This window comes from Peromyscus leucopus, chromosome 7 (genome assembly GCF_004664715.2).
Source record: "Peromyscus leucopus breed LL Stock chromosome 7, UCI_PerLeu_2.1, whole genome shotgun sequence".
NCBI classification, from domain to species: Eukaryota; Metazoa; Chordata; class Mammalia; order Rodentia; family Cricetidae; genus Peromyscus; species Peromyscus leucopus.
The window spans coordinates 35,819,690-35,832,964 of NC_051069.1; the positions used below are offsets into that span (position 1 = coordinate 35,819,690).

The window sequence follows — 13,275 nt, forward strand, 5'->3', positions numbered from 1 at the left end:
ATAGACTATGTCACAGCTGCTGTCACTCTCTCCCCGCAGCTGGCACACGTGGTCACTGCTTGAAGTCCCCCTTGCTTCTTGCCTGCTCCATCCTAGGTGCTCTAGATAGCTTGGACCTTGAAAGCCACGGCCTTGCCCTCCACTTTGACCTGAATATTTATGTGTGCAAATCCCCTTTCCCTTCAGTCTGGCCAACAGAGTTGGGGTGCTTTCAAGAGGAATTTTGCCAGAAAGCTAAGGAAAAAAAATTTAAAACAGCAAAAATGGAATGGACGTGTATCGGGAATACTCATTGCTCTTTTCAAGATCCTGCCGACCAGTCAGGCTGGTTTGCTGAGCCTAGCTCAGGAATCAATCACCCTGGTCACACCTGCTTGGCTTCCTAACTGAGTGGTTTCCAGGCAGAATTGCTGGGGTCAGGGAATTAGCAGCACTGAGCCTGCTTCTGAATCATGCCCTCCCTCCACACATACAGAGGTATCTTCTTTGGCCCTGATGATGCTCTACAGCATAGCCCTGAGTTCTGAGTTCTGTCCACGACCTCTCCCACCGTGTGTGGGAGAAGCCGGTAGCCTGCCCTCTCGTGGCTTTCAATGGTTCAGGACTCAGAATTCGTTCGATGGCCATTTCTGTCCTGTTGTTTTGTCTGAACAGTGTTCACTAGCCAAGTATCCCAGGTGATAAATCCTACCTTTTGTGGAAGTTAGCTGCTTGTCTATTTTTAAGACACCACCTGGAACGGGACTTTAGGGAGCGGGGCTGGGACCGCAGGAAACAGGAGTTGGCTCCCCGAGATCCACAGACCCTTAGACAACCCCACACTTCTCTAACTACATTCTGCTTAAACTTGCTGGATACACCTCATTCCCCTCTGATTGAAGACCAGAAATGAGAACACTCCCTGAGTAGCAATGAAGACTTCATCCTCTCTCTAGCCAGGTAACTTTTACATCTCTACAGGTACCCTTCCCAAAATAGCACCCAAGGAATGACATCATAGAACTCAAGTCTTTACAGTTTTATAGGATCAAGTTCCTGCAGCTCACAGTAACCATGGCATGAGGAGAGTGCTTTGGTTCCCAGTTCTCCTGCTTCTTTTCTTCGGCCTCCTCCATTAACTCAACTTTGAAGTGTTGACCGTGACACCAGATAGGACCTACCGCATCCATGACCTTCCTCCTTCATTTTCCTTGCATGGTGTGGCTGGGGAGAGGGCTGAACTGGTTTCTAAGGGAGGAGGAGTCCAGATAGAGACCAGAGGGCTGCTCTAAGTATCTCCACGACAGCCCTTTTCAACAGCCACTTCTGTCCTCCATGAAGACACTGTTAACTTCCCTTCTTCCCATAATCCACATGGGTAGGAGATGAGGAGCTAGGCTTACTTAGGCCAAAAGCCCTGGTTGTGAGGAGAGAGTTTGATGTCATGAAGATGCTGTCTTGCTTTCAGTGGGAATCCAAGTTTCCCTAGATCATAGGGAATAAACCTAGTTTGGTTTCCTTCCTTTTGTTTTAACAATCCCAGCAACAGAACTCTCCAGAAGCCCAGTGATAATGGACCTCTGCTACAGAGAAGCATAGGCCCAGACCTACACCTGTGGGAAGGCCTGGGGACAGACAAGAGAGTGGTCTAGATGCTCTTCTGGCCATCTCAGGGACAATTCAGGAGGAATCTGGAAGTTGAAGGGGAGCAGAATTATGACTAGATCCCAGGCTACCTTTGGGCTCTTCTCCCGAGCTTGTTGATCAAGGCCACATGTCAGGCAGCCAGCCAGATACTTACCACCACCAGCCTTGGGCACAGCACCACTGAGCTGACTTCGATGGGAAGAGACCCTAAAGTCAGGAGGCCAGGGAGGCAGCCCCCTCCCCAGCCTCTGGGTGTGGCTGACCTCAGCATCCTCCAGCCAGTCTGGCCTCCACTCCCACAGAGGCAGAGAGAAACTTCGGGTCAGGGAGAGATCGTCCCGAGGGGATGGAGGGGAGGAAGCGTCTACGGAGGAAGGCAGATGGTCAGCAGGAGGTTCAACCTTTAGCTCCTAGGGACCCAATCTAAGGCAGAAAGCTTAGGACTGGTTTAGGGTACACATACATCACCACCCCTAAATGTAACCTGGCCTCTCTGTCTATCAGTTCCAGTGGCTGCAGCCCCGGGCCTGATATATGTGTTTCTCTACAGAGCAGTTTGCCATGTTTTCTCCCATACCAGCTCTGGCTCTCTGCACTCTTCCTTTATTAGCCTTGGGTGGCCTCTTCCCTGTGTGATGGGCACTTCTGACCTGGACAAGTTTTGTCCTGATGTGTCCTATAAGCCTCATTGTTTTTCTTGAGGCCCAAAGGTAGAGGAAGGGTAAGATATCGTGTGTGTGTGTGTGTGTGTGTGTGTGTGTGTGTGTGTGTGTGTGTGTAAAATCACCTCCTGCTAACACGGAGAGAGACTGAGCCCAGGTGTTCTCAGCCTCAGTCACAAACAGGCAACCATGAGGCTTGGAAGCATAGCACGAGCGAGGAGGCATATGAAATGCCAGTTGAGAGAAGACTGGCTGGAGCAGCTCTTCCTGAGACCCACATCTGGGGAATAGCATGGTCCTGGAGGTGGGGGGTTGGGCTGGATTCCTCCAGGCTTCAGAATTGGACCATTTGTCCTTGATCTATGGGGGAGCTTGAGCAAGTTAAAACATCTGTTTGACCTAGTGTTTCCTGATTTGGAAAAGAGAAGTAAAGAATATTCCTCCTGGACTTCTTAATAATGCACATGAAGCACTTCTTCCAGTACCTAGGACTTATCAGTAAAAACTACCTTCCTTCTTCTTTGAGATAAAATCTTACTATGCAGCTCAGGCTGGCCTGGAGTTCATAATTTTCCTGTTTCGGCTTCCCAGATGCTGAGATTTCATGCATGTGCTGCCACAGCTCAATAACACTGATTGTTTAAAAGACATCGAGGGTAATGATGACCAGGAGGCCTTGACTCTTCGTTGGGGAGAAAGGGAGCTGTTCCCACTCTAAGGGAGGCAGGTAGCCCCACATACCAGTGAAGACGCAGTCAGCTTCCCTGGGCTCCAGACCAAAACCAAAGCTATCCACGGCCACTGCCAGGGCACGGGCAAAGTGAGCATCCGCGAGGAAGGAGCCATCGGAGGAGCTGACCAGGCTGGCCCTGGCACTGGGGGCATTGTCCTCAGAAGCTGAGCCCCAACCGTTGGCCAGGGAGCCCTCGCTGGGGGTAGGGGTGGGGCAGGGCCGAGGTGGGCACAGTAAGTTCCCAACCTCGGACCCCACACCCCCACCAGCTCTGCCCATGCCTGCCAGTCCTGAGGATGTTGGGATACTGATATAGCCATAGGTGGTTGGGGGTGAAGGGGCTCTTGGCATAGGAGATACACTGTTCCTAAAAGGCAAAAATGGGAGACGGTACACGGGTTAGGCCTCAGTAGCAGGGGCACGGCAATTGAGGCAGGTTTGTGTGCCCCCCAGCATGCTTAGCGGGATACTCACCTGGGTGTCTCCTCCCCTTCACTGAGCTCCAGGCACAGGGCCACCTCCTCGGGGGTGAGAACACTGTCCTGATCCTCCTCTAAGGATGACAGTGAGGAGCTGGACAGGTTGCTGGAAGCTGGGCTAGGACAGGAGAGGAAAGAGGCCTGGGGGCTGGCAGGCCTGGAAGGCCTTAGGATGGAGAGAGGGGATGCTGTTCGTGGGTCTGAGGAGGGAGCTTGGGGCTTCTCCACACACCTGGTTAGGGGACGAGAGAGATGGCAGATTAGTTAAGGTCATCCTTCAGGTCCACATCTCTTAGCTTTGGTCTCATCCCAGCCACACTCCCCACACCCTCAGTGTCCCAACTCTATTTCTTGACCCGCGCCCTCTTACTGGGTCTGTGGATCACGACTGGGGGTTCCACCAAGAGAGAGGGGTGTTGGAGGGAGTGGACGAGTGGCTAGCTCATTCGAGTTGCGTTGAAGCTGTGGTCCCAGGGCATGCCAGGCTACCACACCTCCGGGGGCTTCTCCTGGGGAACAAGACTTGGGGCCTGAGAACAAAAGAATCTCTAAAATCTCATGAATTCCAAATCCTAACCTGCTCAGACCCCAATTTATTGCCCCTTAGGGAACCTCCCTCACCTGGGCTCTGGGAAAGGTTCTTGGAGGCTCTGCTTCCCAACTCCCAGGCCCAGATTTCCATGGGGTGGCTGCCGCGGAGCAGTGGGGAGCTGTTGGCTTGGTGCAGCTCTACAAAGGAAAGACAGCTGTTAGGAACAATGCGAGGAGGCTTTTCTGGCCCCAGTCACAGGCCCTGCCTTTGGCCTTCGTATTCACCCAGACCTTCGGACCTCAGATATAGATAAAAGAGGGAGACAACTACTCGTCTCTGCCCCCATCTTTCTCCAGCCCAATAAACTGGAAAGGGCACTGAGTGGTTTAGCTGTGTGACCTCAGGGACACGCATCAAGCTTTCTGAATATCAAGTTCATTTGTAAACAACCACTTCAAAGGATGATGTTGAGAATTCAATAAAAACAGACTGTAAAGCTCCTGCTCCAGACAGATGCTTCCAGAACCAACTTTCTTTTCTTGGACTGTGTGCATGCCAGTTTTCCTGGTCTCTATTCCCCCACATTGCTCCTCTCCTCATCAGTTTCTGCTCTGTGGAGACAAATAGTCCTCCTCTTAGAATCTGCTAACAATGTTCATTTCTCACATCGCCTCCTCCTGAGATGCTTCACTGTTGCTTTACTGGGGAGCAGGGAAGACAGTGTGTGTGTGTGTGTGTGTGTGTGTGTGTGTGTGTGTGTGTGTGTGTGGTGAAGAAACAAAGCCAAGTGAAAACCTCAGGCTAGGAAGCCCCGTGGCAGAAAGGAAAGCTTCCTAAGTAAAAATGAGGGTGTGGCTCAATTGTAGGCATGTGCTTAGCACGTGCAAAGCCCTGGGTTCAAGCTTCAGCATCAAAGGGGAGGAAGGAAGGAAGTGGGAGGGAGGAAGTGGGGGCCGGGGAGAGGAAGGGAAGAAAGAAAGAAATGGCTGTTGAAAATAACTCATCTTTTTCTAAAACTGTTAACTTTCCAAGAGAGATCATACATTCCAAGTCATTGTGCCTCTCTGCACAAACACAGTTTTGTTTGTTTGTTTATTTGTTTGTTTGTTTGGTTGGTTGGTTTTGAGGATTGAATCCAGGGCCCAATGCATGCCAACTGACAGCTTTACCACTGAGTTTATGATTCCTAAATGAGACTTATTCCAATTCTTTTTAGCTGGCATTTCATTACCACTCAAGATTGATAATACAATAGCCCCGAGCAAAATGGGAAAGAATGCCAGCTTATTAATATTTACAGTCACATAAAACTGTCCATATTGAACAAGCTCTTAATTACTCTTAATCCACCTTTCTTTTTACTAAAGTTGGATTTTATCTGTTTAAAAACAACTGACTGTAAAAACATCTGCCAGGTCTCTCTAAGCAGTTCATAAAGTCCATAGCAATGGCAGGCAGAGTTCAGTGCCAGGCTCTGCAGGGCGGCGTCTGGGAACACAGTTCCCAGAGCCTGGACCTTCCTGAATGATTACCAGGGAACTCAGCAGCCTTGGAGACAGATCCTCCTGGCTTCAAAGGTGAGCTCTGCAGCTTGTTTGGGAATGCTGAGCAAGTCACCCAATCATTCTGTCAATCTTTTCCTCTCTGTAAATTTAGAGAAACAACGTCCTCCTCAAGGATCAAACATGATAACAATTGTAAGTAATCAGTTATCGCATAGTAGTTGTTTGAGAAATGGCGATCATAATTGTCTCTTAGAACGTCAAAACAGGCAGGCAGCTGGAAGTAGAGAGATAAATCTTTCCCAAAAGCATTACAGGCATCCCTCATATTACAGGGGACTGGGCCCAGCATCCCTAGGAGGAACAGTTTTCACCCTTGGATGGGTTGATTTTGTGAGTACAGAATCTGTGGATATCCATGCTTCTCTCTAAAAAGCGAAGTGAGAGGCAGGGTCCAAGCCGACCAGTGTATGACGTGTGGGGCGCGAGTTCCGGAAAACCTGAGGTTTTTTTCAGCAGTGGTTGCCTGAGGCCAGGCTCCAGCTATACTTGTTTGTTGGTCAACACAGATGGGGTTCATAAGACGGAAAAAGATGGGCCCAATGTTCCTTGTATCCACCATGCCTAGTACGCAGTTAAATTGCATGCAGTTAAATTGGCATGTTTGTTAAATGTTCTCTAAGTCCCCTTGACTGCAGAGCCCAGGCTCACTACTGTAGAGAAAAAGCTGTGGTGAGCACAGATAGCGGTCTGCGTCCACTAGGAGATAATACGAGGTTGGGAGTGGTGTTCAGCCCATACTCAAGTTGTTTAAGGTCAGCGGACCGCATTACCACTTCCAGTCCCACCCCTATCTGCCCCAGAACATGGCTTTTCTTTCCACACTTACCTTGCTTCTTTTTGGCTTTCCAGACCTCTGCAGGGGCCAGAGACATGCGTGGGGAATAGAGTCCCCTGCGGCTGCAGAGACTGTCTGAGCTGGCCCAGGGGCTGGAGGTTCCGGCCAACTTGGATGGAAGGCGCCTAGCAGCTGGTGTCCGGGGGCTTGGCCGGACTGGAGGGCTGGAGGCCTGCTCCGCGATGAGGGAGCCATAAAAAGTGCTGGTGTCTGGAAGCAGGGGCACACCAGGGCTCCGGGGGTCCCAGGAGATCACTGTCATAAAAACGACAAGAGGAGTTATGGTGAGCACATTGCACTCCATCTCCCCTTTCCATCCCTGCGGTCCCTTCGCGGGAGGCATAGTCACAGGAGCGCCTGCCGTCTAGTGGGTCCCGAGGGTCCACTCCCAGCCGACTACTGAGGCTGCTGCTGCTGCTCAGGTCTCGAGAGCCAGAGGTGGAACGCCAGGTGTCTGCCAGCCATGGGGAGTCACTGTGGTCCATCCTGGGGTGGGGGTGGGGGGGCGGAGCAAGGCAGGGAAGAACAGGAACCAAATTAGTTAAGACATCCAGCTCAGAGGGCAGCAGCAGGAGTAGAAATGTTAGCTTCACCCCTACAGCTGTTTTTCTCCATTTTGTAGTTCCTAGAGGACCCCTGACCCGGTGCCCCTGAACTCAGCGTATCTTTCTATCTTGGGATCCTGTCCAGACCTGGGGAGGGGGTATTAGGGGAAAAACAGTTATGGATATGGAGATGAAAAGAACAAAATGGAGCCAGGTGAACATGGCTTGAAAATCCCTACCTGCCATAGTTTAGCTGTGCAACCCAAGAACTAAATCTATTGGTCTCTCTGAGCCATACTGTGTCCTCAAGCTGTTAAATGGTGACAAAGAGAGCCTGCATATAGGACTGATGCTGCGAACTGAGCTGAGGAAATCCTGAATCACTCTGCTCGTAGAATGGAAGTTTGCTGTGGTCACTGCTGGCCTCCAGCTGTCTGAATTCTCCTTCAAGAGCAGCAATTTGAGAACACTACTTCTCTGCTGGAGCCTTCAGTTGCTCCCTATTTACCGAGATAGAGTTCAGATGCCTCCCGGGGCATCTTCCTTGGCCTGGCTTCCACTTTCAAACCTTATCCTTTGTTCTGATACCAGGTATCGCAGCCAGAACAACGTTTGCATCTCCCTGTGAATATAGCCAGCGATTTCTCCCACTGCATACTCTTCTCCATAGGGCACATGTGGGCTCCTCTTCCTTCTCTTTCTCTAGCTCCATCCCTGGATCTGGGTCATACTGCATATCCAGCTCCAGATTGCTCCCCTGCCTGTCCCTGCCTGTCCCTGCCTGTCTGCAAGTTCCTGGTGGGTGGAGACTATTAAAAAAATGGATGAACTGATCTCTATAGAATTCCCCTTGAGGACAAAGGAAGGGGTCCCAGGGAAGCAGAGCAGACAAAGTTCAGGAGGCAGGAGGTAGCTAGAAGAGAGAAGCCAGAGAGCAAGGAAAAACTCAGGACATGATGCCAGGCAGCCTAGAATCTTGTTGAAAGGAAACGGGCAGCCTGTGGGCCTGATATATGCAGTACACAGTAGGTACTCAGTAAATGCTTCTCAAATAATTCAGACCCAGAGCGTAAAGACTAATGAAGTTGACAAAGAGAAGAAACGTTTTTCTAGTGTAAAACTCAGCCAATGGTGGGGGGAAGGGGGAGGGAGAATTGTTTTTTGTTTGGTTTTGTTTTCTTGGAATTTTGTCTCGTGACTACAGGGTAGCTCTGGTAATTAAGCAGTTGGAGCGGAGGTGCCTATTGTTTGGCCCTGGTTTGGCACAATGAGTGAGAATCTGACCTGAGAGCTGATCGCCCCCTGCTGGAAGTGTGCCGCATGTGCAAGGCAGGTGGATGGCTCAAGAGGCGGGCAATACACAGACCGCCATCAGGTAAATATTGGGAACACAGGGGAATCAAGACACTAGCACTGGTCGTCTCCTGCCAGCTGCTAGTCACTTAACAACAGGAGTAGAGAGATCAGGTGGCAAGAACAACAGATAGGTGGCCAGGGGGCCAGCTGTGAAGCCTTTGGCAAAAACATTCAGGTTTTATGATTCAGGTTGCTCAGCTGTCAGGGGGCTACAGTGGAAGAGATTCATTGCCACACAGAGTCCAGGAGGGCTTCAGGTACTAGGACCCTAAACTGTCTGGCAGGGGGGTAGACTAAAACTCCACTCAGTTCTATGCCGAGATTCCACTCACTCTGACCTCTCTGCCCTTCCTAAGGACTCCCCTTTGGCTCTCACCTGTGTTTTAAAATGGCATCCTCACTGGTGTATCTGTACAGACCTGGAAGAAAGTGGGGGAACAGATTAGTGAAGAGCCCACCATCTTCCTAGAGACCGAAGCCCCTGTGGTATTCTGGCTGGACCCAGGGAGACTTACCTGGGCCCAGGTGCACCCCAGCTTTGCGTCGTCTGTAGATACACACAGCAATGCCCAGTAGCAGCAGCCAGAGCAGGACAGCACCACTGGCAATGACTTCTGGCCGTCTCAAGGTGGCCCTCAGCTGATCCAGGGTCCAGGAAGCATGTTTACTGGGGTCTTGGGCCGACTGCTCCATGGCCTGCTCTGTATGGGATATGGAGCTCAGAGAGAGGGCAAGTAGGACAATGGGGGACCGACAGACAAGAGCGGGGGAGCTGGAGGTGTAACAGGAGCAGGGAGACAGGAGGATGACATGGCGGCTGAAGGATATGGACAGGACCTTTCTCTCACCTAAAAGGAGGCAGACAGGGCTACTGGGCTCTCCTGCCCCAGCACCAGTGACGGCAGCCACTTGCACACAGTAGGAGCCTGGCACTCGTGTGGAGATCTCCAGCTGGGTCTGTTCACCCACGACAGTCCAGTTGGCCGCGGGGAATGAGGTATTATTGCCCAGGTTCCATACCTGGGGCACAAGCAAAGGTGAGCAGCTGCCCCTAGCACGTCCCAGCAGCAGAGCCCTTCATCTGCAGATGGCCATGCGGCCCTCCTAAGCCTGACATCTTCCTGAGGGCTGCCCAGCAAAACAACACCACAATCCCTATGCCCCCTCCTCTACCGAGTGAGAGACTTCTCTCTAGACGACAAAGGAGCAAAGGTAATCTTCTAAAATACACCCAGGGCCAGTGGTTCACGGTGCTTTCGGGTCACCTAGAGGCTTGCTAAAATTGAGGCACCAAGCTCAGTTTTCACTTTCTGATTCAGGAGGCCTGGGAAAGGACCTGAGAGTCTGCTTTCCCAACGAGTTCCCAGGTGATTCACCTCTTGCCAGTCCAGCACCCACATTTTGAGCAATCCTGTCTTAAAGACCTAGGTCTGACCCAGTCTGAGTTTTGATTTGATCGAATCAACCTAACAGTTTGATTTCTGTTCTGTTTCTTCCATCTGTGACCATAATCTGGCTTTCCATGCATAAATTGGAGATGATAACCTAAGACTGTTGGTGGGATGAGATGAACAGTAGCTTGTACAATGCTTGGCGAGGTCTGGCCGACTGAGCAGGCCCTTGTACGTGTGCTCAACAAAAGCAAAATCCCTCCACTTTTTGGCTCAGATGATGTTTTGTAGTATCATTTTTGTAGGGACTACCTGGTAGCCACGGATGACACCATTATGGTTTTCAGTGGGTGGTGGAGCCCAGCTCACAAGGACACTGCTGTTGCCAGGTTTTAGGGTCACTTCTTGAGGTGGGGCGCTGGGCACTGGAGAAAAGGAAGAGACCGTTAGAAATGCTCAAGAAGAGGACTCTGAGAGGGTCGAGAGGCACCGGGGGGGTGGAGAGTCAGCGTCTCACAAGGAAAGACACTTCTTACCGCTGTTTGCTTCACCATGCAGAAGAAGAGTCTCCCTCCTCTCCTCCAGCACATCCAGACTGGACTAGGATAGATGAGGAATTCCCCCCTCCCATACACGCACGTCAATCAGGACCCGTCACTGACCTTGTTCCGGCAGCCTCAGGAGCAGCACATTGCTGTCCGGGCCTCGAGCCCGGCCGGAGGACGGTCTCACTTTGAATTCGTAGTCTTGGCCCCAGCGGAGGCCTCCAAGCTTTGCGCTCTGCAAGCCACCCAGCAGCACCTCTGTCCATGGAGACCCCTGGCCCCTGGGGTCCCTCTGGGCCCTGAACAAGGCCGTGTACGACTCAGCAGGTGCCGCAGGGCCGCTCACCTGGGAAGAAGTTGGAGTCAGGATCAGGGCTTGGGGAGTTCATGACACCCCTCATCTGAACTCTGAAAAGGCTCTCACATCCTGGGTCCTCTGCCTCACCTTCCAGCTGAGCCACACAGCCGGTCCAGGCTTGGGGCCTTTCACGGGTTCTGGGTTCAGCAGGGTCACGTTTTCCAGCTGAATACGAACCGCCAGAAGTTCCAGATATTCCTTGTGGTCCCGTGACTCTGTGGGGGAACACAGGGGTGCGTGTGTGCACAGGGTGCGTGGGGGAGGGAAACAAACCTTCATCATGGACACATTTGTCTGCCAGAGTTTTCAGGCCTTGAGTACTCCTGTGTCCATTCTAGCCTCACACAGGGAAGCCTCACCAATCCCAGACTGAGCCCTGTATACCGGAACCCCATACCTGGCCACCATACTAACTGGAGTCCCGTATCTTACTTTAGACACTGTGTGTGGATTTAAGCTCATATGTGTGCATGTGGGTTTTAGTATGCATATGGAAGTCAAAAGTTGACAATAAAGTCCTTATTATTGCTTTCTACCTTGATTGATTGATTGATTGATTGATTGATTGAATGAATGATTGATTTTTGAGACAAGTTCTCTCACTGAACCTGGGGCTCACTGTGTAGACTAGACTGGCTGGCTGATTTCTGGACCCCACCTGTTTCCACTCCATCCCAGTCCTGGGATTATAGACACGTGCTGCCATGCTCAGCTTTTCTGTGGGTGCTAGAGATCTGAACTCAAGTCCCAACATATATGAAGCGAGCGCTTTACCCACTGAGTTATCTTCTGAGACCTTATGTTGGATTTTAGCTGACTCCCATTCTTACCCCGGACGGACACCCTGGCTGCTCGGCTCTCCCGTTGCCCTGCGTTGTTGGTGGCCATACACATATAGGTCCCTGTGTCATTCTTCTCTGCTCTTGCCACCATCAGGGAATCCCCGGACACCTGTCAGTACAGACACTCTGTGACGTCTTCAATAGGAAAAGAAGCTTAGAGACTGGAGGGCAACTTGAGGCCTTTTTGCCCTCCGGTCCTCAGACCTGCCAGGGGACATGCCACTGGAGAGCAGGTCAGTTGCTTAGCGTGCCCAGGACATGATGAAGTAGGTGGAAAAAAGTTCCGGGGAAGGGGCCTCCACTTACTGTGTGCCTCCTTGGCTGGAGGACCAGCGGTTTCCCATCTTTCCACCATGAGACTGAAGGCTTTGGGTAGCCCCAGGGTGGCCCACACTCAAGAACCAACTTCTCACCCACCACGACCACTGTGTCCCGAGGCTGGATCCGGAAGTCCTCCTGGAGGACTGTTAGGAGGACATCAGGTCAACAGGAAGCATGTCTACTCCCCCGCCCCGCCCCCCTAGTCTTTCCTTGGCATCTCCTAGCATGCTTACCCCATCCTGCTGTACCCATTCCCTTGGCCTTCTATGTCCAACTTAACCTAGCTCTCCCTCCCAAGACCCCCAGCCCAGGCCTCCCTTTGCAGATAGCCCCTCGTATTTCCTGGACACAAGCATCTCGACCTAGCTTTACTTCACCCTGGGCCTACCCTCCCAAGCCTCACCAGCCACAGACAGCCTAGCACCCCGGCTCACTGCTGTGCCCAGCCGGTTGCTGGCCTCACATGTGTAGACGCCCAGGACTGCTGAGAGGATGTTTTGGTCATCTTGGGGCCGTCCCTGGACAGGGGGCCGACGTAGCAGGAGGGTCCCATCAGGCAGAAGGTAATGTAGGTCTGGGGTCGCCATGCTGAGGGGCTGCCCGTTCAGCAGCCAGCGGATAGTGGGAGGTGGTTGGCCTGACGCTTTGCAGCTCATCCTGGCTGGGCCGGAGCCCTGAAGTAGCTGGTCCTCGGGGTGAACTAGGATCTGCGGGGGAGAATCCAGAGCCTTGCCTCCTAGGAGGGAAAGAGAGACTCTCTGCACCCCTTCATGTCTTGTGTAGGAGTTTGCCAGTTGGCTTATATTACCAAATATCTATTTCCAAATAGCTAGCTAGAAGAGGAGAGGGTCAGTGTGCACAGGCCAGGGTCTACATAGCCCTTTCTGTCTCTCTGACACACAGTCATACCCCACCACCACCAACCACCACCATCACGGTCTCTGGTACTCCCACTACTAATGAGAAGTAAAGACACCAGAGATCCCTTTTTGTCCTGCTGGCTTGGATCCAGGCCGTGGATCCAGCCATGAATCCAGAAGCATGGTCTAGGAAAGAGAGGGCCCCACTCACCCATGATGAGTAGAAGCAGCAGAGGCAGAGGCCACCGAGTCTCCAGGAGACCCGCTCCTCCGGAGCCCATGGCTTCTCTCAGCTGCTTTCTCTGTCCCACACACTTTGTCCCCGTTGACGCTCTGAGCTCATAGCGGTAAGGGAAGGAGGGGAGGGGTGGGGTGGGGGTAGTTGTTTGTGACTGAGACTCTGTCCCAGTAGGGAAGCAGCTTTGAGGAAACGGATGCTTCCTGACCAGCCCTCCCTCGGTGCCTTAGAGAACTGGGAGGAGACCAGAGGTGAGAAACTCACTAACCTCTACACTTCAGCTGTAACCCTGGACACTTAACTTCAGCCCTAAGGGTTACCTCATGTCTAAGTTAGGGTTTCTTAAATGAAATCCTCCCACTGACCACATCCTTAATTCTCCAACCC

At 51.9% G+C, this 13,275-nt stretch overlaps 1 protein-coding gene across 5 annotated transcripts; it reads right to left on the bottom strand.

The window, feature by feature from the left end:
• Positions 1 to 1,003: 1,003 nt before the first annotated feature.
• Positions 1,004 to 13,039, bottom strand: Robo4 (roundabout guidance receptor 4). Of its 5 annotated transcripts, none has more exons than XM_028858429.2 (18): positions 12,862 to 13,039; positions 12,194 to 12,526; positions 11,776 to 11,933; positions 11,458 to 11,578; positions 10,715 to 10,842; positions 10,387 to 10,615; positions 10,037 to 10,149; positions 9,182 to 9,353; positions 8,849 to 9,034; positions 8,710 to 8,752; positions 6,782 to 6,918; positions 6,424 to 6,687; positions 4,122 to 4,229; positions 3,871 to 4,009; positions 3,496 to 3,732; positions 3,030 to 3,388; positions 1,781 to 1,990; positions 1,004 to 1,670 (listed from the first exon to the last, which is right to left on the bottom strand). In XM_028858429.2, the coding sequence occupies exons 1-18, from the start codon at positions 12,929 to 12,931 to the stop codon at positions 1,660 to 1,662; spliced, it is 3,018 nt and encodes a 1,005-aa protein (XP_028714262.1). In that variant the 5' UTR covers positions 12,932 to 13,039; the 3' UTR covers positions 1,004 to 1,659. The 5 variants fall into 5 exon arrangements, with proteins under 5 accessions (XP_028714262.1, XP_028714260.1, XP_037063505.1 ...); XM_028858427.2 differs by having other exon boundaries at positions 3,871 to 4,030; XM_037207610.1 differs by having other exon boundaries at positions 3,871 to 4,048; positions 12,862 to 13,030.
• Between the last annotated feature and the right edge of the window lie 236 nt (positions 13,040 to 13,275).

Bases quoted from the DNA above. Each gene is read 5' to 3' on its own strand.
- Robo4 (XM_037207610.1), bottom strand. From the start codon at position 12,931: ATGGGCTCCGGAGGAGCGGGTCTCCTGGAGACTCGGTGGCCTCTGCCT. The intron at 11,579-11,775 runs GTAAGTGGAGGC...CTGTACTGACAG, and splicing joins TCCAGCCAAGGAGGCACACA to GTGTCCGGGGATTCCCTGAT. The intron at 8,753-8,848 runs GTAAGTCTCCCT...ACTTTCTTCCAG, and splicing joins TGGGGTGCACCTGGGCCCAG to GTCTGTACAGATACACCAGT.